This window comes from Hoplias malabaricus, chromosome 3 (assembly GCF_029633855.1).
Source record: "Hoplias malabaricus isolate fHopMal1 chromosome 3, fHopMal1.hap1, whole genome shotgun sequence".
In the NCBI taxonomy this organism is placed as follows: domain Eukaryota; kingdom Metazoa; phylum Chordata; class Actinopteri; order Characiformes; family Erythrinidae; genus Hoplias; species Hoplias malabaricus.
The window spans coordinates 42394204-42420639 of record NC_089802.1 but is presented as its reverse complement, the minus strand read 5'-3'; the positions used below and the strand labels follow the sequence as shown (position 1 = coordinate 42420639).

General features: G+C 39.7%; 1 protein-coding gene across 1 annotated transcript; it reads right to left on the bottom strand.

Moving 5' to 3' along the window:
• On the bottom strand, window positions 1–26363 carry mst1ra (macrophage stimulating 1 receptor a). The gene is made up of 21 exons (XM_066666596.1): window positions 26229–26363; window positions 22880–24133; window positions 17631–17804; window positions 17400–17525; window positions 16385–16555; window positions 11902–12059; window positions 9149–9284; window positions 8765–8901; window positions 8507–8683; window positions 8215–8308; window positions 7637–7846; window positions 7162–7308; window positions 6846–6999; window positions 6613–6699; window positions 5289–5498; window positions 5064–5144; window positions 4152–4333; window positions 3611–3720; window positions 2718–2883; window positions 2301–2437; window positions 1–1952 (listed from the first exon to the last, which is right to left on the bottom strand). The coding sequence occupies exons 2-21, from the start codon at window positions 24056–24058 to the stop codon at window positions 1706–1708; spliced, it is 4083 nt and encodes a 1360-aa protein (XP_066522693.1). The 5' UTR covers window positions 24059–24133; window positions 26229–26363; the 3' UTR covers window positions 1–1705.
• Window positions 26364–26436: the final 73 nt, after the last annotated feature.

Below are 26436 nucleotides of genomic sequence, written 5' to 3'. Positions count from 1 at the left end.
TCCAACAGGACGGTAGTGTACATTACATTATACATTCAGAACAGGTCTGTATGATCTTACACAAGCCTTTAGGCCCTTTCTGGCTTCATTTCATCGTTTTCAATAACTTATTAGCCATCCTTTCTCTACAATTAGGTCCAAACAGTGTATACTGCCCGTTTGTGTTTATCTCTGTGAAGGCCTGTCCTTGCAGACTTGCAGTGCTGCGCCTTTTCCTATTACTGCGCACAAGTGATGTATTTCCGAATTCGTTTAAGTTACGCAATCACACATTTCAACATAGATTTTATGTCCCAATTCCCAAAATGATTTCTCTGTATTTAAGTGTATTTAGAGCAAGTTTGCTGTAGTAAACACACTCTAATCTTCTGGAAAGGCTTTACACTAGATGTTGGAACATTGCTTTGAGGATTTTAAGGCATTCTGCGAGAAGAGCGTTGGTGAAGTACTGTTGTTGCATCCTTAGTTTCTGATCACAAGAGCTGCTCCAAATGATCCCACGTGTTAGGTTCCATGACTCCAGAATACAGTTCCACGGCCCATTGCTAGAATGTATACACCTCTAGCCGACACATGGCATTTAGTACGGTGGTCTTAGGCTCATGTGCAGCTGTTCCAGAAGTTTAAAGTTTGGGACATGCCAGATGCTTTGCGTTTTCCTCACTGAACCTCATTGGTGCACACATTCTGTTTTTAACCAAACTCTGCAGGAGGGAGAACACAAACAACTACAGTGCAAACGAACACCTAATCTTTCAAGCATCAGGAATAATCAGGAAAGAGAACATTCTGCCCTTCAGCGGAGCCCAGGTAAAGTACTATTTGCTGTCTGGAAACACGTGTTCAATATCTTTAAGCTGCCATTGCTTTACTTTGCTTTTCAAGGCCCCATTTTGCCACAGATGCTTTTCTAACTTTATGAATTGAACCACAGTGAGGTGCTTCAGATCATGTTTAACTTGTCCAGCTGAAAAAATACTTGCACTCGTGTAGATGATTGTATGAAGAGGAAATATTAGTCGCTGTAATATAGATGCAATTTAACTGTGGTAGGCCGTGCTAATAGAACAATCAACAATAATGTACTGTTGGCACAAAATCTTGTATCACCATTATGGCTATTTTTATATTATTATACTGGATAACACCAGCTATGTTTTACATGTTATAATTTCTTTCATTAATAAGAATTAAAAGAATAAAATCTAGCTGCATTAACGTTCTTTGACAGACAAGGTTTTTTTTTCTTCTCCTTTATGGTATGATGTTTTGGTCAAGAGTGAAGATAAAGCCCTTTTACCGTAGTGTATGTGCCATAAATGTTTACAATCATCTGTTCAGTCAGTTGAGTCAGTTTACTGTTACTGAGTTTACAGTTACTGAGTTTACTGAGTTGAGTCAGTAAAATAAAAATATAAAAGAACTTACACAAATATTCAAGAACACATGGACACCAGTGTTCAATCAGTGCAAAGTGTGACTGCATCGTATTGTTTAAAACAGTAAAAATCTAGTCCAGAATGACTAGAGCAAACCTGAGAGCAAAATGTACCGTGTTCCTATTTCGGAGGCGGTTACCAGGCCATATGGAGCATGTTTATGGAAAACTGTAAACACACTTGGGTTCTCGTTTCCTCCAAAGTGTCTCCTAAACTGCTCCTCTGGGCTGACGTTTAGTTACTAGTCTTATCTGAAAGACTGCTGTCTACATATCTAATGTGGCGTCCAGTCTGTCCAGTGTCTCGGTGCTCTGGCCTTCCAGTAGCACCGGTGTAGCTGAAGCGATGCTAGGGAATGGCCGAGTGTGCTCCAGGTTGACATAAGTGACCTGCAGGTTGACGTAGTGTTCTCCCTCCAGTGCCGAATGGATGTCCTGCAAATCCTGCACTAGCTTGGGAAATGTGGGCCTGAAATCAGGCTCTGGATTCCAGCACTGCAATAAGATACACCACCTGCAGAGACCACAAATATAACGTTACAAATAGCAAACAATGAGGTGTGCATGTATGTATGTGTATAGAGTTATATACAACCCTGCCCCACCCCTTTTTTTCCCTTAGTGGTTCAGTGTAGTTAGCTAGCTAGCTGGCTAGCAAGCTAAATAAATAAATAAATGCAGCAGAACAATTTTGGCACGACATACAACCATATTTCCATCAAATACGTCAAATACGTTGATAATTAACAGACTAAAAATGTCCTGAACAACAGACCCCATGCAGCAAACTGTGAACCACATAACTGGCATAGATCAATTAAATTATTAAGCACAAAATATAGCAGGCATCATGCTCTCTTACAGGGAGTCGAGGCAGTACTGAGGCTGAGGCAGCCGTCTCCCCTGTAATAAATATGGAGTCATATCATAGGGGTCCACATCAGGATAAGGACTGGCTCCTCTGGTCAACATCTCCCACATTAAGATTCCAAATGACCACTAGAGGAAGCACAAGACACATGGCGTTAAATATCGATTCCTGAAACAAGACCTGGGCTCATAGGTAGTGAAACAAACACTCTGCACTGTTCAAAAACGTTTGGAATCTGTCTTGGATGACTAAACTCAACTGGGTTGCAAATAAGTGTTTCAATTTATTCTAATATGTTCAGGTTGCAAAAAAAAAGTGGTAGAGTGGAATATCTCTAGCTAGTCTGTGGAGTGATTGCAGTGTTTTGAAAGGTAGTGTGTAAAACCATTCCCCTCTACGCTTACTTACCACATCAGATTTGGTGGTAAATTTCTGGGTCTGTAAACTCTCTATGGCCATCCATTTGATGGGCAGTTTGGCTCTTTTATGATCCTGAATGCTGTAATACTCTTTATCATAGACATCCCGGGCCATGCCAAAGTCAGCCACCTTTACTGTGAACGTCTCGTCCAGCCTGCCACAAAGAGTTTAGATTTATTACAAAGGACCATACTGGAGCACATTATAGTTATACAATTACAGATTGTAATCAACCTGTTGCTCTGCATACTTTTTTTTGCACTTTCATTAATGTTTGTCAATGGTCAGGACCTCCAGAGAATAACTATAGAGTAGGCACTATTTGGGTGGTAGATCATTCTCAGTACTGCTGTGACATTGAGGGTGGTGTGTTGATCAGACAGAAAAAAGAAAAACAGCCACTGTTGAACTAGAGGACGACCACCACAAAATTTGCAGCAACAAAAGAGTTACATTCTTTGACCTTACATCTCCAAGCTGGACCAATGAGGTAGGAGTGTCTCACAGAGTGGACAATGAGTGGACACAGTGTTTAAAAACTCCAACAGCACTGCTGTGTCTGATCCACTCACACCACCTCAACACACATTTACACACCACCACCACGTTAGTGTCACTGCAGCGCTGAGAATGATCCACCACCACATCACACCTGCTCTGTGGGGGTCCTGAGCGCTGAGGAACAGAGTGGAATTGGGCAAAAAACATACAACGGATGAACTAGTCTGTAACTGTAGAACTAAAAGTGTTTGGACAGTGTAGCTGAGTGAATGGACAGTGACTGCAGAAACAGGAAGGTGTTCTTATAGTTATGGCTGATCAGTGTAAAACATGGTGCTGTAGTGATTATACATCAGTGATGAAACTGATAAGTCACTCACATGCAGTTACGTGCCGCCAGGTCTCTGTGCACAAACTTCTTCTGAGCTAAATACTGCATTCCCTTAGCGACCTGAAGCCCAAAGCCAATCAGATCCTTCACTGTCGGATTCTGATCATACAGGAGAGTAAAGCATGAGTAAACACAAACTACCAATGATTGAAAATGAGTGGTTTGTTAAAACAAAAATATTTACAATTGTACGTACAATTTTGAGCACAAAAAAACGTTTGCTCCATGGAACACATTTTAATGTCATTTTAATCTGAGAATGGTAGGGAAAAAAAATATATGTCCTGTAGAATGTTCCCGCTGTGCCTCCATCAGTGAACTATTTTACTGTTTTGTATTAAACTTGCTGTCAGCTGTAATATGTCAGTGTGCCTTTTAAAGTCTGTGTTTCACAACGAGCAAGTGGAAAAGCATCAGCTTGTCCATACATCCGGCCCAGAGGAGAATCAGCTGTTACGGAACATACACACAAACTTTCTGTACACAAAATATAAATTGCAGCTAGAAATAACATGGAAACCCCTGCGCACCCTTTCTTTTGAGCGTATGAAGTGCCGGAGGTCTCCGTGTTTCATGTATGGCAGAACCACGAGTGGGAGTCCGTCTTCGGGCAGTAGAATGCCCAGCAGAGAGAGCACATGAGGATGATTAAAAGCCTTCATCAGGATCCCCTCCCTTAGAAACAGCTCCACCTCCTCTACGTCCGTTATTCCTGTCAATACATAGAAAAAATATTTAATTTCAATATTAAATAATTATATAATTAATATAATTAATATATATATTTTGTCTTGTATAGAAAAATTAGGTGGCACAGTGGTGCAGCCGGTAGTGTCGCTGTCACACAGCACCAGAGTCCTGGGGTTGTGGGTTCGAACCGTGCTCCAGGTGACTTGTCTTTGAGGAGTTGTGTGTTCTCCCTGTGTCCATGTGGGTTTCCTCTGGGTGTCCAAAAACACACGTTGGTAGGCTACTGGCTACTCAAAAATATAGCGTCCATAGATGCGAGAGTGACTGTGTGAGTGTGTGTCGCCCTGTGGTGGACTGCTGCCCCCTCCAGGGTGTGTTCACTCTTTGCGCGCAGTGATACCGGCTGGGCTCTGAACTGGATAAGCACTTACAGATAATGACTGAATATTACAAGTTGGATATAAGATGGATCTCCATTATACAAACTTGTCCCTAATGTATTTCTCAAATTTCTTTGGTCAATATTTCAAGAATATAATGAACAGTGAATGAAATGGTAAATAATACACTCATTTACTTAGCTGTTATTTGCAATTTGGGTCTAGCATTTCGTGTGGTTTAAACATTGATTAAAAAACGTTTAAATGATGGTGTTCACATGGTAAAGAAAAATCTGATTAACTTCTAAATCTTGTACACCAACAGAAAACATCTGAGGCATCTATATCCTGTTATATTAAAACATTACTCACTGTTCAGTGATTTTACAGCACAGTGGATTTGGTGGTTGTTATTGCCAGTGAGGTAGCCGTGATACACTGTTCCAAAGTGACCTGCAGAGATTAAAGAAACAAGGAACAAAGAATGGAGTTAAAGCAGAGAGAGCAAGACAAATACAAACTACTTAATGACATAGAGAACATATCAATGCTGTAAATGCAGTATAAACAACTGAAATGGCTGTAAGGATTCATTACCCTTTCCAATGATGTGGTCGTGCTGGTATCTGAGCCTCTCCGGAGAGATGAGCACATCTTTCACTTCATCCAGCAGCTCTGGCCTCAGTGTTGATGTGGAGAAGTTCTGAGGAGATACCAGAGGAAGAGAAGCAGGGTCTCCAGAACCAGCAGAATACACCAAGCCAGAGAATGCAATCCCAGAGCCATGCGATGTGCCGTGAAACAATTCTATGGGAGGAGAAAGGAAACATACTTTTATATGAAGATGAGGAACTGCACACCATATGTTTGTAATTTGCTGTAGAATGGGAACCCCTTGGTCAAATTACACATTCCATGTTCTAAGTTCAAGTAAGTTAACACACAATCTATAATGAACTCACTTGGGTAAAGAATTGAGTGCAATATGCAAACTGTTACATTCAGTAAACAAACACTAACTGTTCATTAAAATGTGCAATTTTACAGTTGAATGTTTTTGTGGAGATACTTTATGTAAACAATTTTTTTAAGGCAGGGTGTGTTCTCATACTGACTGCTCACAGTCAGTGTCCTTGTTAATCTGATAACACCAGTGGGAAACAATAAAATTACAATTCAAGATATTTCCAAAGGCATTCACATGGAACTGGATGAACCACAAATAAACAAAAATATACCAAATAAAATACCTTTTCTCATTTCAAGTAAAACTGGAAAATAAAAATGCTTTTAAAAATATATACATATTAAAATAAAGTGCCATTTGTTGACTTGACTGTTTTTTCCCCACTAGCTTCACAATGTCATCAACCATCTTACAACCAGCAAGCTGATTGGCTCTTTTTACTGACTTTGTGGACTTTAACTCTAAACAGACCCAATGCTGAGCATTACAAGGACTCCCATTATACAGCTGGTACGTGGTCTCATTATTTAAAATGTTTCACCACAAAGTGGCCCAAAAGGGCATTTATCTCGTTCTGTGGGGTATTTTTACTGGCCTCAGAGCTACTGTGTCCAGAGTCCTGCCCTGTCATTCAGTCGCTGCACTAATCACAACACAAGTTGTAACATGTGATATGTACAAGGCATGCGATTGGTCTGTGAGTTTACTGACAAGTTACACCAGGTAAATAAACAATCTATTCAATATTAAAATTGTTTTTAACAATTAATCATTTACAGGTCCACATTCGACCAGGAGAACACCTAGGTTCGGACCCGGACTGTGATCCTCCTATTAGTGACCCTGGGTAAGGACACATCGTAAGTCAGTATCATGTCTAGCTGATTATGGAATAGGGGTAAAGGGTGATTTAAATATTAGCCCTCATGTCAAAAGCACTCATGTCAGATTTACCTCGTCTGTAATCTCCAACAGGTGATTCATCTGAGTTGATTCCGTTCCGAGCGGAGTATTGTGACAGACGAGCCTCTGCTTGCATAGCTAATTTGCATTAAAATTGAATATTTAACCATGTATTAATCAACATTTATTTTTAAATTTTAAATATACATTTGTGAAGAACATTGTAAAGAATGGCACATGCTCTGTCACACACGAATGAGCTTCCTCATTCCACATCCTCTCACCTTTCTTCTTTTTGCGCAAATGATGCATTACTGCACAGGCAACAGCGGCACCAACAGCCAGTGCTGCCAGGATGCCCAGTAGAATGCCAACTAAAGAGTGGTTCCTCACATGCACTACTCTGCCAATGTCATATATTTCTCCATTCACTGAAACCTGGAAAACAAAGCAGAAGACAGAGTGAAAAATATGTACACCGGCTTTGCTTTGTTTTGCACTTAAATACAGTGGAGATGACGGAAAATGAGTTAAATACAGAGGAGATGAAATGACATGAGGTAAATACAGTGGAGAATAATGGTAGTCTGTTTATCTCACCCTGACTGGCGCCCCCTCTCTGGGGATGGTCACGTTTTTGGGGATTTGGCAGGAGATCTCATTGTCCAGAACCTTAGCATTGCAGTCCACTCCAGATATTGTCATCACAATGTCCATACAGTGACTGACAAGGCCCAGCTTAATGTGCTAGAATTAATCATTGTAATAACATTTGAAAATCAATGTAAAACACAGTAGGAGAGCTGACAAAATGTAAAAAAAGAAGTGGAGAAATGTAAATGCCTTAAGGCTTCACAATATGGAAAAAAGTCTAATAGTGAGATTGTATTTGAGTCTGCGATTGCTACATAATAATACATATTGGGTCAAAACCTTGTATCTCAGTTTTTGAACACCTAACCCCACAGTGTTAGGGCAGTCCTGGTGCCACAGCAATATCCAAAGCTCAACATTGCTACCTAACTGAATGAATGTATAGAAATTGGTGTAAAAAAAAAAAATGCTGCAGACTCACATGGAGAGAGACTTGATTTTGTCCCAACTCGAGCTTGAGCACATGATCATCGTGCTCAAAAGGAAGGGGCTGGCCATTGGGATGGCAGCTGAAAGGCTGAGAAAAAAGATCTTTAGCTCCGTCCATGTCCACAGAGAGGAGACCATCTGAATCTTGACATACCGGACTCACACACACCATCTGAGTCGGGCTAACAGCCCCCACACACAACTGAGGGGTTTAAAGAAAACAGTGAGTTGTGAGTGAGTGAGTGAGTGAGTTGACTACAAGAACAATGGCCCCAGCAAACCATAGTTGTTTTTATTTATTTTAGCGGTGCTGGGTGATTCTATCATTTAGATCAAGAGCATTTTTAGATTGTTTTAAAAGCTGATTTAATGGCTGTGTGTTTAGCTGATCCTCTTTACTGTGACATTATGACTCTGAGTAATGTCAGCAGGAGGTCTAATTACCGTCCAACTGGACTGACTCAATAAGCTGCACGTCTGACTCAGAAGTTCCCCAGGTATTGGGCCACACCCAATATTTGACAAGGACTGGTTGCTCAAGTAAAATGTGTACTGTGGGAAAATGCTTACACTCTGGACAGGATCTGAGTTCTTGGGCTTGTAGGAGATGGTAGTCTGGGATGGAGTGTCAAGATTCTCCCCAATGAATACGATTTTGGACCCTCTTCAGGACAGACAAAAAAACAAAAAGTCAGAAAGGAGCTATAAAGCAAGTACATTCAACAAATACATATTCAAAGTATGAACAGTAATATTATGACATACAGGTGTGTAAAGGACATATTGACCCTTGGACAAATTGAAGGTTTTGTTGATTTATCTCATACTGAAAAATATATATGTATATGGTTATAACACTCACTTGTTGAAGCTGCAAGTGGGCTTCACCTCTGTCACTATGGGGTTTTCCCTGTAGCTGAAAAACTGGGCTGAATATACACTTGATTTATCAATCAAAAGTGTCACATTCACATCTGTAACATCCTGCACTCCCTCAGACACAAAGACTATAGAGGACCAGGTCCCATTGTTTAATACACTGTGAAAGAAAAGCAGCATGTTTAGAAAGGCATAAGATAGTAAAGTAAATAATACTGAATGTTACTGCACTGATAAAAACCTTTTAACTTGGCAATTCTTGTCTCCAAGCCGGACTTCCCTTGATGCTCCAGCGTCCAGATACTTTCCTGACAGTGTAATACTACTGCCTCCAATCTTTGGTCCATAGTTAGGGCTCATATCTAGGATTACTGGAGTCTGGGGGTGGGGCGACATTAGTCATGTTTCAGAAATACACAGTGGGCTTGAAAGTAATTAGGTTTAAACAATATCTGATACAACTTTTTCTTTTTTTTACAGCCCAACAAAAAGTAGCTGCACCATGAATAAAACTCCAAATAAGGTTGCATAAATGAGATAAGATCACATGAGACAAGACAAAGAACAGTTTACAGATGTTTTTATCCTAAAGCTTTCTAGAAAAGGAGCAGTGTCTGCTTATTACCACAAAGTTGAAGCCTGATATATTTGCTACTCCAGAGATAGAATAATCCCTCTGCACTTTCTCCTCTTCCACAGTCACACTGATCTCAACGCTCTGCTCCAAATCTGAGGTCTGGGGAAGAATACTGCATACCAACCTGAGAGGACAGAGAGAGGTCATGAATTTACTGAGGCTGTGTCTGAGGCCTGTTTTGGCACACTATTGGGAAAAAAAAAAAACAAAAAAAAAAAACAGGGAAGGTACAAAGAAAAGTCTGAGAGAAACAGTGATATACAGTTTCTCAATAAAAAAAGTGCTTTTTAACAGTGGATAGAGCAAGAAAAACTCATTCTTCATTCCTGGGGATAAAATACTTAATACTCAAAGAAACAATATGTCATATCACTCCATGGCCAATGTTTTAGACACATTCTGATCTAAATTTATTCCTAAATGAATGGCTTTAATATAAAGTTAGTACAAAAAGTAAGGACATTTGTGTTTGTAGATTATTTCTTTGTTGTAACAATACTTCTTGGCAATAAATCTTATACGGTTGAAAAGCCTGTTAATTTCCCTTTTAAATGGTGCTACATTTGTAAGGAACATGCATTTGTGGGATGAGCAGTAGAGCTGAGTATGTGGGTTGTGCCCATGAAAAAATTTGCCAAATCCTCTCTGCCGATGCCAAACAGCTTATTTTGCTGTTGCTATTGACATTTGTTTTTTAGCTTCTGGTATCTCCAGGGAGCATGGGCCCTGCTACAGTAATCAGTAGGTGACTGCTCCAAGAATCGGCATGCCAAGGTTCACTGATCTGGATAGGGCTTGTGTGATAGGGCAACTTCAAGCTGGTGTTCCGCAAAACCAAGTTGCGGCATTTTTTGGAGTGAGCCCTAGTACCATCTCCAAGTGATGCAGCAAGTGGTGAGAGGGGTGGAAAAAAAAATCATAGGAACTTCACTACCCCCCCTCAGTGACATTTACAACAGCCGACTCCAGAAAAAGGCTATCAGCATTTCAATGGACGTTACTCACCCTGGACACATTCTGTTTTCCCCCTCCCCTCTAAAAAGAGATTCAGATCATTAAAAGTAAAGACAAACAAGTTGAAACACAGCTTCTTTCCCCAGGCTGTGAAAGCAATCAACCCCCACCCCCCCCACCACCACCACCAACTACTTTAACCAATCCATCCTGATTGATAATCAGTAGAATCAATGGACAACCACCCTTCCTAATGGACAAGCAATTGCACACGGCACTTTTAAATAAAGCTTGTACATATTTTCTAGTGTTAATACTTCTGAATAATCTTTGTGTTGTTTTGCACATATATAGATTTTATCTTTTAACTGCTGCCTGAGAGAGGATGCTAAAACTGAATTTCACTGTTTTAACACTGTTCTTGAACATTGTTTTCTCAGCGACAATAAAAGCTATTCTATTCTATTCTATTTTATTGAAGGACAAGTTCCATATAACGGGGAAATGTCAGAGACAGGCCAAGAATTGGGCATCCCAAGAAGATGACACCCCAAGAAGATTTGCAGCCAATCTCCGGTCTCATTGGGCTGCCAGGAGGCCGGCCATGACTGCCCTTCACCGTCAGACCCGTTTGTGCTGGTGTCAGAAACATGTGCACTGGAAACTAAACATGTGCAGGAACGTTATGTTCAGCGTCTGCCTGCGGCAGGATCAAAGTGTGGAGAAGTCGTGGAGAACACAGTGCAGATTTCTGCACCGATAGAATAACATCAGTTGATGGAGGCAGTGTGATGGTGTGGGGCGGCATCTCTCTCACTGGAAAAACAAGGCTTGTCATCATTGGAGGCGAAAAGACATCGAGATGAAATTCTGCAGCCAGTGCCAATCCCATATCTCCACACTCTGGGACCGAACTCTATCCTCCAAGATGACAACGCTCGCCCCCACAGAGCAAGGTTTATCAGAGACTACCTCCAGAATTTGGGAGTGTAGGCTGGTGACCAGCATGAGGAGGAGGTGGAGGCTGTTGTGGCTGGGTATGGTTCTTCCACACGCTACTGAGGCTCTTGTTTGTTAAATGAATAAATTGTTAAACTGCCAGTATGTTTTGTTTCTTCAAACTTCAATCATCCAGTCCACCACACACCAAATGAGGCAATGGCAGAATAAGAATGTTTGGCATCGGCAGAGAGGATTTGGCAAATTTTTCATGGGCGCAACCCACATACTCGGCTCCACTGCTCATCCCACAAATGCATGTTCCTTACTAATGTGGCAAAAATTAACAGGCTTTTCAACCATATAAAATGTATTGCCATAACAATTGTATGCCAGAAGCATTGTTACAACAAAGAAATAAATCTACAGCCACAAATTTCCTTACTTTTTGTGCTAAGTTTATTAATATATTAATCACAGTACTAACAGCTTCTACTTTTTGGGAAGTTTTTACACCAGCGGCTGAAACACTGCTGTGAGTATTTAATTATATTCAGCCACGAGAGCACTAGTGAAGTCATGCACTGATGTTGCATGATTCGTTCTGGATCAAAAACACCACTCTTTCCATATCTCATTCCATAGGTATTTGGGAGAGCTCCAGAGAACACGTTTCCACAGTTCCACAGCCCAGTAATGGGGAGTTTGCTTGCCACATAGTGAACTCGCAGTGCTTTTCTATGGAGAGTATACAAGCTGTGTACATGCGGTGCAATTTCTGTAGCTAAATTCAATAATTAGAGAGGATTTCAAACATCAGGGTGAATGAATTCATTAAAGCTACTCACTGGGTGCTGTTACACTTCATTGGTTTTATGGAGCAGCTGGTGTTTCCCACTCTAACTCTGTGAGTATTTGTAAAAATGGCAGGTTTTGTAGTCAGGAGGTCCCAGCCACACAGCGTGAGTTCAGTCTCACCATCAGGGGGTGCTGTCTTTGGGAAAAACTGGGAAATCAGAGAACAAACCAATTAAAATTACAATAAGATATATTAGTACAACCCTGGCAATAACATTTTATATCTGCATTACACTCTCTACTTATTGATGTGGAAAATATTACATTAATATAAAATAGCAAAGGCCCGAAACCAAACATAACATGGGCACGTATGGACAAGACTTTCATTAATCAACATGTGATAGAGACTAATGGCTGGCTAACATGATAATCAAATGTAAACCATGAGTAAATTGCTGGGGTTGCAAGGGTGAGGGGGGGGCCTTAAATGTCCCAGTGGTTCAGATGAATTGTTAAAATTATTAATATAAACACAGCCTTTCCAACCAACACCAATAGCTGAATTCCAGAGTACCACAATGTGTAACATGGAATTAAATTCATGTTACATTATTGGGCAATTTGCAACAAGTTGCTTTGGGGCACATCATTTGAAAACTGCCACGCACTCAGAAATGAGCAGGGCCTCACAAATACACGTATTTGCAGTAACATTTATGAAATGAGTGGGCAATTGCATTAAATTCAGCTACAATGATAGCTACAATAAAAAAATAAAATCCTGGGGAAACTGCATTGTATTTTATATATTAAATAAATTATCTAAACTTGTCTAAACTCTATCATAACAATGGGGCACTAAACTGAACCTCGAGGTGCTCTGAGATTATTACCTCTAAAGTCAATAAGGTAAAAATGGGTGTTTTTAATAAAATAAAGTTCCGGTTTCCCACAGTCCAAAAACACATGTAAAATGTTCCCACATTTCAGCCAGTGATTCGGGTAGGCTCCGGACTCACTGCGACCCTGACCTACATAAGCAGTTACAGACAATGAATGAATGAATGAACGAATGAAATAAGGCTCCCTTCAGCATGAGCCTTTACAGCCTTTCGCCAATAATTCTTACACGGCAAGCAGCCAATGTTCCCTCCTCACAAAAACTGTTAGGCGATTTACAGAGGAGTTTCCTTTCCTGAATCACAGAGCACATCCTGAATCACAGAAGCCTGGAGTATTTTCTTACTTTCTTGGTTACAAATGGGATATTTTAAAAATAAAATGACATTTCAAGTGTTTAATAAAACGTATGTTACCACACTAAAACTACGTAGGTGTCATATTAACCACAGAAAAATGTATAAAGTCTTAAAGTTCATATAAAGTCTTAAAATAAACATAAATGGTACAAGTGTAAATGTTGGTGTTGTATATGTAGCCAGTGATACAACTGATAGCGGTCCTTGTCCAACAGTGACATGGCTGAACCATAGAAATATTGCCAAGGTCACAATTTTACCAATAAAACTGGATCAGAGGAGATCTTTAACACAGTTTTAGTATATATACAGGGGTTGGAGAATGAAACTGAAACACCTGGTTTTAGACCACAATAATTTATTAGTATGGTGTAGGGCCTCCTTTTGCGGCCAATACAGCATCAATTCGTCTTGGGAATGACATATACAAGTCCTGCACAGTGGTCAGAGGGATTTTAAGCCATTCTTCTTGCAGGATAGTGGCCAGGTCACTACGTGATGCTGGTGGAGGAAAACGTTTCCTGACTCGCTCCTCCAAAACACCCCAAAGTGGCTCAATAATATTTAGATCTAGTGACTGTGCAGGCCATGGGAGATGTTCAACTTCACATTCATGTTCATCAAACCAATCTTTCACCAGTCTTGCTGTGTGTATTGGTGCATTGTCGTCCTGATACACGGCACCGCCTTCAGGATACAATGTTTGAACCATTGGATGCACAGGGTCTTACTGGTGCAATGTACATTTAATGAAGATTGGCCACCAGGCTGCTCCAATTTAGCCATGAAACCTCTGATCTGTATTTAAATTCTTTTGTTTTCCTGAACCTTAAGAATAGCTATAAACTGACTTCAATAAGTTATATACTGTTTATAGTTCCAGTATAAATCCAGTTTATTCCACTGATGAGGTTGATGGACAGTTCAATGCTTGGTGATCTTGATGAAATGTTCCTGTGACAGTGGAACCATGATGCTGTTTTTTGTTTGTTTTTTACACACTGAATGAACTGTGTGTAAAGTGCCTTGTCTTGGTCTCTGTCATGAAAAACTTTTTTTTCGACAAGACAGGAAATATCTGTTTAGGTATAGGACTAAATACTGAACTAATAACAGCAAAACATACTGGATCAGATACAACAGCAGATCAGATAAATAATTATAAAAATCCACTGCATCCTGTCACATATCTGATGATATGATGTTGTTGATTTAGATTATAGCTACACTTATACATTTCCAGGTCCCCCAGGTGCTTTACATTCTCTGGGACCTTAGGGAGTTGCCTTATCCTCCCCAAGATGATGCAACAGCAGTCTAGGCAATAGGTGCTCGCACATAACGGCTAAGCTGATCTGATCCCGGAAAACGTCAACATAATATAAAGTACAGTGAAACGTCATGTGAAAACAGTAGTCAAATATATATTAACAGTAGCCTTTTACATGAAAGAATGTAAGCAATTCAGTGATGCTGAAAACTGGGCTCTGGAGATGTACGTCTTGATCTCAGCAGTTACTTTGAGGTCATTATTTGAGAAATAAAATTTCAGAAGTTTCAGAAGGTGTTTCATGAAGAACAAATTTGTTTCTCTGATCCGTAGACATGCTGCATTCTGCATTAACAAAAACAAATGTTCCCAAATGTATCATGATTAGTCCGACAGTGGTAGACATGGATTGAAGAGGGTTTTTCTGCTTTGGCGAAGTACATAATGCTCATCAATAAAATCTTACTCCACATCCCAGTTTTATTTTTGTCTATTTCCTTTTCTCAGTAACAGCTTCTTGAGAGTGCCACATTGATTCAGAAACATAAGGTTGAGCAATGGGAGGATGAACACAAATACTGGTGTTTCTGATTCTGAAAAGTATGAACTTTTCCTTAAATCGGCATTGGAACTAAATATTATGGATGGTATGTGATTATGCAGAGTGCCATAAACACAAAGTTAGAGGAATTAACTACTGCAGCATTAAATAGATAAACCTAGGTGATCCCTCTTAGTTGTTTGTCTTAGCATCAACATTTATATCGTCCTCTATTGTGTTTAGCACAAATTCAGTTGTGAATGTGTACTATTCACATATGGTAAAGTGGACACTCTCAGATTTTAATGAAGGGTATTCTTTTTCACCATTTAACTTTACCATGAGGACATCACAGCACTGGTGTAGTTGGCTCCTTAGGCAAACTGTCACAGAGCAAGGAGGGTAGGTATTTAAAGTGCTTGTTTGGGTTAACCTTTAGTTGTAAATATTGTATACACATTATTTAAAGTGTAAATAAAACATGACCTTTGGCCAACGTTGGTCACTCATTGCGAATAAAGCCATTAAAAACCGCTAGACCAAAGCAGTCAGTTCTGAGTAAAGCAGGGGAACCAAATATATGCACATTACTGATTATGACTACTGGGCTGTAGTAAGATACTGCTACAGAGTACAGTGCACCAGGAAAGTAGCCACTGAGTGTTACTACCTTAAAGAATCAGTGGGTATGTGCTATAAATTTACTAATCCCTTATTCCTGATTTAATACAATTAACCATATCACTCAGCAACACAAATGAATTCCAGTGCTTTCTGCCTTTCACCTTAGACCTTTGTTTGTTAAATTTACTTTCGGCTTTTACTGCTTCTTTATCTGTGAAGCCTAAAGGACACTGTGTTTACCTGGAACCTAGTATATGATTATACTAACATGACTACGTCATAAACCTGGTTGTTTATAAAGTCTTTTTACAAGCGTAAACAAAAGCTGCACTGGTCAGAGGACAAGTTTTAGCTGAAAATAAGTGAACACAACTATATTTCTGCAAATGTTAATCCACAATTTCTATTGATTTACAAAGATTAACACACTGAAAAATACAGAATCAGAATCATAAATCATAAAATGTGCCACAACATTTACAAAGGCCATATATGATCAGTTATTATTCATTATTTAAAGGGGCATTATGTCAATTTTACCACCAAAATGTAGCAAAAAATATTTAGAGAAGAAATTATTATATTATAAAAAATTGATTTAGTAATTAATGAATGTGTGTGTGTGAGTCTGACTGTGTGTTTAATTATTTATTTATTAATTATTTAGATTATCTAATTTTATAATTAGGTTAATTATTAGAGACAATGCTCCTATATTTCAGCAAATAAAACGCAACTCCGCACTATAACTCTGAAGTGCTGTAGATGATGTGTTCACTTATATTCACTTCAGAAAATTAACAAAATATTCGACTGGGGTGGAACATGACTGTTACCTGTGTGATGGAGGGAGGGCAGGTATGGTTACTCCAGGGCTGCTGGCACTCCGTCAGTCGAGAACAGACCCCGTCACACCAGCCACAGCCCATAAACCTTGGAGCCCTCAGACACTCTGAACAGGTCAGAAAATGAGCACATCCTGGACCTTTAGGAGACACACTGACTATCTACATAGAAAGTGGGGGGAGAGAGTGTGTTAAAAACACTACAGCAATAACAACTGGTGGCAGTCAGAGAATAATATGGAATACTCAAGAAAAATGAAAACGGGAAAAGCAAAAGGACGAGAAGAGTATATAGGATTGTGGTGTAAAGAATTGGGGGAAATATTTAAATTTGAATTTATGACCAATATTGCGTTGTAGTTTAGATTGTGATTCATATTTTTTAAATATTTTTTTATAAAATTAAAGTCCAGGCCTGGTTTTATAACCAGGAAGATATGGCTTAAATTCAGTACTGAATGTAGAGTGTCTGATTGTCATGTGATTATGGCTGTTTCATGTGTACAGCAGTGTTTGGTTGCCTCTGATTGGCCTAATTCCGTTACAGATGCTGTCCCTGTGTAAAACTTGACAAAACATTGTTCTTGAAAATGCAAGCTACATTTAAAAAATCAGCCCTTGTGTTTTTTTTTTTTTTTACTTTCTAACTGCTAAATTAATACAAACTTTCAGACCCTTATATGAGAGAAAAAGAGTCAGAGAGAAAGAGAGAGATTTGTAAACAAGGTAGTCTTTTCCTAAACTTTCAATGCAAATGCAAGTAAATATTTTTCCACAATTCGAGTTTGGAACCTATTTAAATTACATTTAGTAACAGGAACACAATGATTAACCTAAAAATGTAATTCAATATATTGCAGGTTATGCCCTAAATTATACATTTTGTGTGTGTGTGTGTGTGCGCGAGAGAGAGAGAGAGAGAGAGAGAGAGAGAGAGAGAGAGAAGCTCAGTGAATCAATTCAAGCTAAGAGAGAAAGTAAGAGAGATTTAGTAGAGAATAGGCACCTTGTTTCCAACCACAAACAGTAAAGACTCCTCAGATCGTACTGCAGCGATACAGGAGACGCTCTCTTCCTCCGCCACGAGAGAAAAATTTGCAAACACTATGGGGCTGGACCTCCTCAGAACGACCTGCAACAACAAAAAAAGTGCCTTTAAACCAATCCTAAATTGGAACGGTTCACAAGCAGATGTAATACATTTGTGTCCTCTGATGGATGGATGTAAAATGGTCACCTGCAGTAGTCTCCCGTGTTCTGTGCCAATGTGAGCCACAGTGTCAGCTCCAATGGTTGTGACCAAGATGGAGGTCAGCAGCTCTTTGATTTTTCCATTGAAGAAGTCTGCCCTGGAAAGGGGCAGAGCCACCATGGTGGGCAAAGCTTCACATTCTTGTTTGTTCTCTCCTGCCTAGAGGGAACAAATTTAAATCACAGTTATTTATTTATTTATTTACTTGTTTATTTTTTGGGGTGGATTATGATTTTGGGGGTTCAGTTTTACATTTTAATTTTAAATTAGTATTGTACTGACGTGGTGGTGCATAGGTGTTGCGCTGGTACAAGTGGATCAGACACAGTTGTACTGCTAGTGTTTTGGTCCACCATCTAAAAACCCATCCAACCGCATCCTGTGTCACTGGATGACCAACACAAACTGTGCAACAACAGATGAGCAACTGTCTCTGATTTTACATCTGCAAGGTGGACCAACGAGGTAGGTGTGTCTAATAGAGTGGACAGTGAGTGGGCAGTGTTTAAAATCTCCAGCAGCATTGATGTGTCTGATCCACACATCCCACCCGAATCATACGTGCCTCCTGACCTTTGAAGAACAGGTTGAAATGAGCCTTCTCAGAAAGTATGCAGAGCAACAGGTGGACTACAGTCTAATTTTAGAACTACAAAATGCTGCTGTATGGTAAATGGAGATGATAAAATGGACACTGAATGCAGTATTTAGATTTACACAGTGTATGAAAAGTATGTGGTAGTGCAGAGTGACAATTCAATTGTTCCGTGTAACTGTCCAATTCTCTCTTCATCTGACAGTTAAACTCTTAAAACTTGGACGAGGAAGTCTCCCAGCATCAGCCGGACACATCAGCCGGACACATCAGCCATTCCCACGCCACAGGAGTCCTGAACAAGCGTCTTTCACATTCCTGTCCCAAGGCTGTGGCTTAGAGCAGCACTCACAGGAATGCAGTGTGTCTATAAAAGTCCACACTTCTGGTGGAAAAGAAGATTTTCAGCTCAGCTGTCAACACAACCATGACATTAGGGGGCCTGCTTTTATTAGATCACCTCATGGCACACATTTTTAAGGCAGTGTTTCCAACAGAGGCCAACAAGAGCAGACAACTGCAAAAACTATGATAACAATAATAATAATAATAATAATAAAAAAGATCAAACAGGATACAACAGGACATGAAAATTGATGCTTTCTGTTAGAGGTCACCACATCTAAGTTCTGTAAATGTGCATAATCAGCTCAATTCTACTAAAACCACAGCTAAAACTAAGGTGTTATAAACGTGCTTGAAAAATGTGTGTGTATGCTGCTTATACTCAAAGTCACTGAGGAGACTCAATCACAAATTAGCACAACAGCTAAACACAAAAAAGAAATTATGTATTAAATATGAATTTCAAAATGATACAATTACATCGGTACCTTTTTTTTTGAAGGCTAATATGAAAATAACTGGGCGGCACGGTGGTGCAGCAGGTAGGTGTCGCAGACACGCAGCTCCAGGGACCTGGAGGTTGTGGGTTAGAGTCCCTGTGACTGTCTGTGAGGAGTGTGGCGTGTTCTCCCTGTGTCTGCGTGGGTTTTACTCCGGGTGACTGTCTGTGAGGAGTGTGGTGTGTTCTCCCTGTGTCTGCGTGGGTTTCCTCCAGGTGACTGTCTGTGAGGAGTTAGGTGTGTTCTCCCTGTGTCCGCGTGGGTTTCCTCCGGGTGCTCCGGTTTCCTCCCACAGTCCAAAAACACACATTGGTAGGTGGATTGGTGACTCAAATGTGTCTGTAGGTGTGAGTGAATGTGTGCGTGTGTGTCGCCCTGTGAAGGACTGGCACCCCCTCCAGGGTGTATTCCTGCCTTGCGCCTAATGATTCCAGGTAGGCTCTGGACCCACCGCGACCCTGAACTGGATAAGAGTTACAGATAATGAATGAATGAATGAATGAATGAATGAAAATAACTGATGGCACTGAACGAACACCAGGTATCAGCATCGGGCCAATACACCAGTGCCTATCACAACACAATTCCAAATGTGTTACATTACAGTGTACAATGATACATCAGTCATTCAGTAAAGACTGGTGCACATTAAAGGATCTTAATTAGAATCACTTTATTGGCCACTGTGCTTGCAAACAGAGGAATTTGTTCTTCACGTTTTACCCAATCCGTGCAGTGAAACACACATTTACACACACACACACACACACACACACACACACACACACACACACACACACACGTGAACACTTGGGGCAGTGAGCACAGAGGGTAGCCCTAGCCTCGGCACCCGGGTAGCAGTTGGGATTTAGGTGCCTTGATCAAAGGCACTTCAGTCATGAGTTGTCAGATCTGGGGATGAAACCAGCAACATTCTGGTTACAAGCCCAGTTCCCTAACCACCAGGCCTCGGCTGCCCCCATTACCTACATAATATTATGATAGAATATTTAATTTCCAAGTATTTGCAAAGATTTTTAATCTCATAAATCTTCAAGGGGACACAGCTCCAGGGCCCTGGGGTTATGGGTTAGAGCCCCACTCCTGGTGACTGTGAGAAGTTTGGTGTGTTCTACTAGTGTACGTGTGGGTTTCGTCTGGTGCTCTGGTTTCCTCCCACAGTCCAAAAAACACACGTTGGTAGGTGGACTGGCTCAAGAGTGCTCTTATTTTTGATGTTATTATTTGTTAACTTATTTGAGCCCTCACATAAATGTGGGTCCAGTGTTGTGACTGTAGAGAGTCGGGCCGGGGGGCAGGACTATTCAAATATCTCGGTCCTGGACATCTGACATTGATCAATGTCAAAATGGCTGATTTTATGCCACTGTTTTCAAAATGACTAGGTGGTCTTGTTTTACAGTTTGTGGTTTGGTAGATTCCCAAATGAATGTGCACATTCACTGAGTTTATCACAATACGTCCCCTTTAAAAATACACACACAGGTTTTCCGGTACTGTTCAGTTCTGAAATCTAGTCTGACTGAGTTTGGAATCTGATATATTTGGTGCATGTTCAATCTTGATATTTCCCAGTGCAAACCCATTCAAAACAATCTAACAAATCCCCAAACTCAGCTAACAGGTTCACAGCAAATTCCTTCATGCCAAACTGAGCAGAGCCTTTGCAACACCAAACGTGTGTAAAAATGAGAGTTACACATGTACTCAGGTCAATCCTAACCTTAATGTGACCTCTTTGTTTCACTACTCATGTCCATTAGCTCTGCTGACCATACAGCAGCAGTTTGTAGCTCCACAAATCTAGACGTTCATCTGTTTCTCTGCATACAGAGCAGGAATGGTTTGGGTGGTGAATCATGATCATTCTCAGCGCTGCAGTGATACTGACGTGGTGTTGTGTTAGTGTGTATTGTGCTGGTTTAAGTGGATCAGACACAGCAGTGCTGCTGGAGCAATTAAACACTTCAGTTTAGAATGCACTGGTAAAAGATCACCACCCAACAATATGCAGCCACCAGCTTTCTAGAGTGGACAAAGAGTGTGGACAATGGGCACAGTTCAACTGTACAAGCATTACTGTGTGTGATGAAATGACTGAGTAAATGACAGAAGCACAGTCCACCTGTGGAGCACTGATGGGTGTTTTCAAAGGAATAGTGACAATACTTTTTTACTTTTACTCAAGTAGATTTTGGGAAGGTAATTGTTTATAAAAATGACAATATTTTAACATGGGTATGGAATTGGGCTAATCTATCTAATCTATCTCAGAAAGCACTTTAAAATAATAAAAATCTGAAAATGTTTTATCTGCTATCTCAGTCTGTTGGTATTGGTTCATTTGCAGTCACACTCCTCTGCAGTTTGCTGTGGTTCTGGCCGCTCTGAATTCACAGACTGCATGAAACAGACTCAGCAGCACAGAAACCTCCAGAAAACACAACTGCCAGGTTTCACAGCTCAAAATTCAATCAGAAATCTGTAAAATGCTGACAACTGATACAGGAAACAGACTGCTTAGATTCAGCAGAAAGTCACTGTAGCTGTCAGACCTCAATATCAAGCGCAGACTGTTGTAATGAAACGAATGTACTTAACCATTCCACACCTCAATCCTAAACAAACATCAAAAAGCACATGAGTCATTTCCTGACACATACTATTTCTACCAAAATGCAGCGATGTGATCTAGTAGAGGTAGACTGTGAGGAAGGAGTTCTTTCCATAAAAAGGAGAAAGGACCAGAGTTTTCATTTTGGGAATATATCATGAAACAGTGTGTACAATTTTTTTAATATCCTTAGTGGTAATGGTAAAATGTAAAGACACCCCAAATTCATATTTGCACCTTATTAACATGTCTGTGTTGTTTTGTTTATACACAAGAAAATACATAATTAATGGAATAAGCAGTCAGCACCATTACTGAGCATTTTCGTCTCTCTCTAACAGATTCAGCCAGAGTTTCTGACACAAAAACGAATGTCTGACATCGCTTGCTTTGGATGGGTTATGTACTGTTTAACACTAAAAGGGTTTCTATAGGGTATATTGACCATATTTTCATAATTGAAGCCATTTAAATTTAGCCAAGCACAGATAAACATTTATAATATGCACTATTATGGCAATAATCAATAATAACTGTGATCCAAATTCATTTACAAAGTAACACACCTGAAATGAATGTTACAGAACTGTAACTTATAGATTACTACGGTTTGATGACAAAACAATTACAATATAACTATTAGCTAGGTGACAGTTTACACTCCTATGAAAATATATGTACATTTTACTGTATTGATTCTTTTAAATTGTTATAAGTTACATATAATATTTGTTAGAAGATGTGACCAAATTAAACACATTTATGGGCCAGCTTTGGCCACACTTCAGTAAGCCATATTTTATACACAGATTTAAAAAAAAAAATTAATATCACTGGGGCGGGTCTCTTAAAGAAGGCAGTTAATTTACAACATATTCAACAAAAAATCTATTTCTGTCTTTTTCTTGGTTAATTCTATATATTCTCTATACTTTTTTTATTGTTTTTATTTATGTTGTGTTATGAAAAAGTTCCAAGCACTTTTGCATTTACTATGTAACACATCTGAAAAGTTACAGAACTGTAACCAATAGCGTGCTACTGTTTATTTATACTGCACCCTCTTATCTGGCCCTGTACCTTTTAGTTGGAGTTCAAACTGAGCAGGGGGTCCTGAAAACAGGTTTGGGAACCATTGGGTCAAGAGATATAGCATTACCTCATGAGGACAGCTACTGCATGGCTGAAAGTGACAAAGGCCACGAGAGAGTCGTCCAGGTGCAGGATTACAGCAAGCGCGTAGTCCTTGGTCGATAGATAAATTCACAGTTTCCATGGGAAAGGCACAAAGGGCAGACTGACTGCTGGGCTTCCCAGCATCATCGGTAACGGCAAACAAAATGTACAACACTTCATTACCATCGTTTATGCCAAGCTCAATTGACAGTTCCTTTTCTGCTATCCCGAAATGGGCAGCTTGAGCTACGTTGTAGATGATATTCTCAGTGCTTCTCTTCTTTCGTTTGGGTCTGAAATTGCACTCTAAAATGAGCTCCCGATACATCCAGGCCTCGCTGTCCCTTATTGGCAGGCGTCCCAGGTGAGTCTGTAGCCTGGATCTTTGCTTCTCTGGGTTCTCTCTCTGGACAGAAAGGAAGTAAGTGAAATCAAGTGTGGAGAAAGTATAGATGTACTCAATGGGGAAGGAATTCTGAAATTTGGAGAGCACTGTCAGACCCTTCACGTTTGCATCGAACCCATCTTCTGTTGAAAGCATGCGTCGAATTGAGATGGAATGCCTGTTATAGTTTGCAATCGTGCTATTGATGGAGGATGCCACAAAGAAGAACGATGTTTGGCCATCTTCAGCAATGCTGACTTTTGTACCGAGAGGACTAGCAAAGCAATCAGGACAATCTGAAGGGGAGTTATTTTCTTGTTTGTAAAGACAGTTGGGTTCAGTATGAGCCTTTTCAAGGTCCAGAAAGGTACAAATCCCATACTGATTTCCCCCACAAATATACAGGAAAGGAAGAAAAGGCGAAGGATCCAAAAGAAGAACTTGGTTATCTGTGTCCACTGGTGCATTCGGATCACGGAGACCACAGCTACACGTCTGACACTCAGAGCTGCCAACAGGACCCGTCTGTAACTCCCATGTTTTCTTTAAATTTTCATCCAGTGCTTCAATCACATTCTGAGATGCTACATAGACCTCAGGCAGGTTTTTGTTGACTTCTATGTTTTGTATGGGTTTCGAAGTTTCAAAATGCAGGGGCGAGTAGGCCACGTTAAAATCCACTGCCTTCTGTGGGACGACAGGACAAGTTTCCAGACTCAAGATCACATGAATCTGGATCCAGAGGCATAAAAACAACAGCAGTGACCCGGATAGCATCTCCGTGTCTGCTGGCCCAGTTGCAGCTGCAGGAAATGTAGATGTTCCTCAATGCATGCTGACTGTCATCAGGATCTACAAATGAAACAATAATCAGACAAAACACATGGTTAATCAAAGCCACTGCAAAGCAAAACAACTATCACTTATCACAAGAAATACTTCCTAAATATAAAGATGTAGTAATAAGACGTGATTATACATATTTTTTTCATGCAAATAAGGTTGAATATTTTCACTCTGTCATTCACTGCCAAGAGTGTTCAAATTCTTTAAAATAATAATGCATTCTAAAGATTTCAATTTTTCTTACAAGACTTACACAAACTTTACTGGAACACCTCATATTTCAAGTTTTCAGAATCATGTCATTTGTAATCTCACAAGATACTGTACTACACAACATTTTTTAATTGTAACACAAAACACTGACATACTGTACACGAAAGCATAGACTGAAAAACGTGATCACTCAAGAGCAAGAAATGGTTAAAGACATCAACAAATTTTAAAGCCTCTATTAAAAAAAACCCTCAGTGAGCACACGAAATTATTAGTCCCCTCCAGTCAATGACCAACTCTCTAAATTTCTGTTCATCATAATTATATTTAGAAGAAAACTTCCCAGAGAAAGCTTCCCCTAATGCCTTAGAAATGGTTTAGATGTAACTCTACACCTTCACCTTCATTCAGTGCGTGGAGATCTATGAATATGTATGTAGTCCCTGCCCGTCTGCACCCAACCCCAGTGCCACTGGCCTGCAGGTCAAAAGCCCTGCCCCCATGCTGATTCCTCAGGTTTGTTACACAACATACTCTGTTTGTTTAAATTCACTTTAAATTCACAATTCACAATGTTAAAACTTTGGTTTTCACTGGAGTGGGTCTTCATGAATATCGTTGCTGTCCAATTAAAAATATGTATCTCCATTTTTGAGGATTTATAGTTTACTGCATCTTTGAAACACAGCAGCTGTCCTTCACATCATGTGAAAATTTCATGATGAATCGACAAATAAAAATGCTCCAAAATTATTTGGAATAAAATGTTTTTACACTGACTTCTATTAAAAGCTAAGAAGATTTTTCCTTCTCCTGTAAAAGTTACTATTTTGGGAGATACATTTTTTTTTACTGGACAGTGACGATATGCCCGACACCTGAAGGGATATATTTTCATGATGTGTTGTGATTAAACTTTCAGCCTAATATTTGTTTATAAACTATAAAGAGCCATCCAAATATTATATAAATATTCTGGATTTATAGTTTACCACTAGTTTAAAATGATCAAACATTACACATAAATCTTACAATACATAAATTCAGTGGCTGTTGGGAATTGTAAATATAAAGGCAATATTAATGTTGAAGACATCATAACCCATGGTTTTTACCACCAACAGTGTAATATGATAATTATTATTAAATAAATAAATAAATATCTAAGTGAGTTTCTCCATCTTGAGGAAATGTATACTGAATCATCAAACTACTTATGTAGAAATTTTGGAAAATCATTGGAATTTCTTTATTTGAAATGTGAGTAAATAAGCCTCAGTGACAGTGCCAAGAGACAGAGTAATTTATTATTCACAGAAAAATTGTTTCTATGTGGGTGTGTTAGCTTTTTGCCAAGCATGACATACTGTGAGAGGGAATAATGTGGTGTTGTTGAAGGACTGACAGGAACTGCTCTTGTATTTTCGGTCTTGAGAAGAACATGAACAAATGTGATAAACTGATGTGTATTTCACTAATGGATCTGAGGAGGATTTTAATTAATAGACTTAAGGGCTGCACTTCCTGTAATAACCGCAGAGGCATTACTTCATTTAAAATATAGCATTCACTTCTCTCCACTGTGGAAAACAACCATGTTCAAATCCATAATTAATGGTAACACGCATAATGGTAGATTATATGAGCCTAGAGTAACAAAGAATTAGGAGAAGATTAAGGTTACACCTGACGTTAGTCTCAGACAGAGGCCTACTCTTACCTGAGCAGGTAGTAAACGCTACAGCTTGATGTGAAATTTGAAAAATGAATAGCCGTCGTTTTCCCTGCATTCTAATATTTATAAGTCATTCTTAGACTTTATACCAACAACGCCATTAGCTACGAAACAACTGAAAAGCCACGCTGAATTGACGTAAAGTTTTTTTACCTGAGGAAAACCTTAGAGAGCTCAGAGCTGGAGGATTTTCAGAATTTGGCTCAAAGACGGTGGCAAATTCCACAGCATTCGCCCAGAAGACGAAATAAAAGTCACTTTAACGACTACAAGTAGCCAAAGCCTTCTGAAAACCCGCACTAATGTAGCTGTAAATCCTCTCGCCGTCTCTGAGTCGGTGTGGTTTTAGCTTTTTTCTCTC

What these genes read in the sequence shown, in the direction of transcription:
- mst1ra (XM_066666596.1), bottom strand. Translation starts at nt 24,058, where the DNA reads ATGCTATCCGGGTCACTGCTGTTGTTTTTATGCCTCTGGATCCAGATT. An exon ending in AAAATCAAGTCTCTCTCCAT is followed by an intron (nt 7,309 to 7,636) that starts GTGAGTCTGCAG and finishes GATTAATTCTAG; the next exon opens with CACATTAAGCTGGGCCTTGT. An exon ending in TTACCACCAAATCTGATGTG is followed by an intron (nt 2,438 to 2,717) that starts GTAAGTAAGCGT and finishes TGCTTCCTCTAG; the next exon opens with TGGTCATTTGGAATCTTAAT.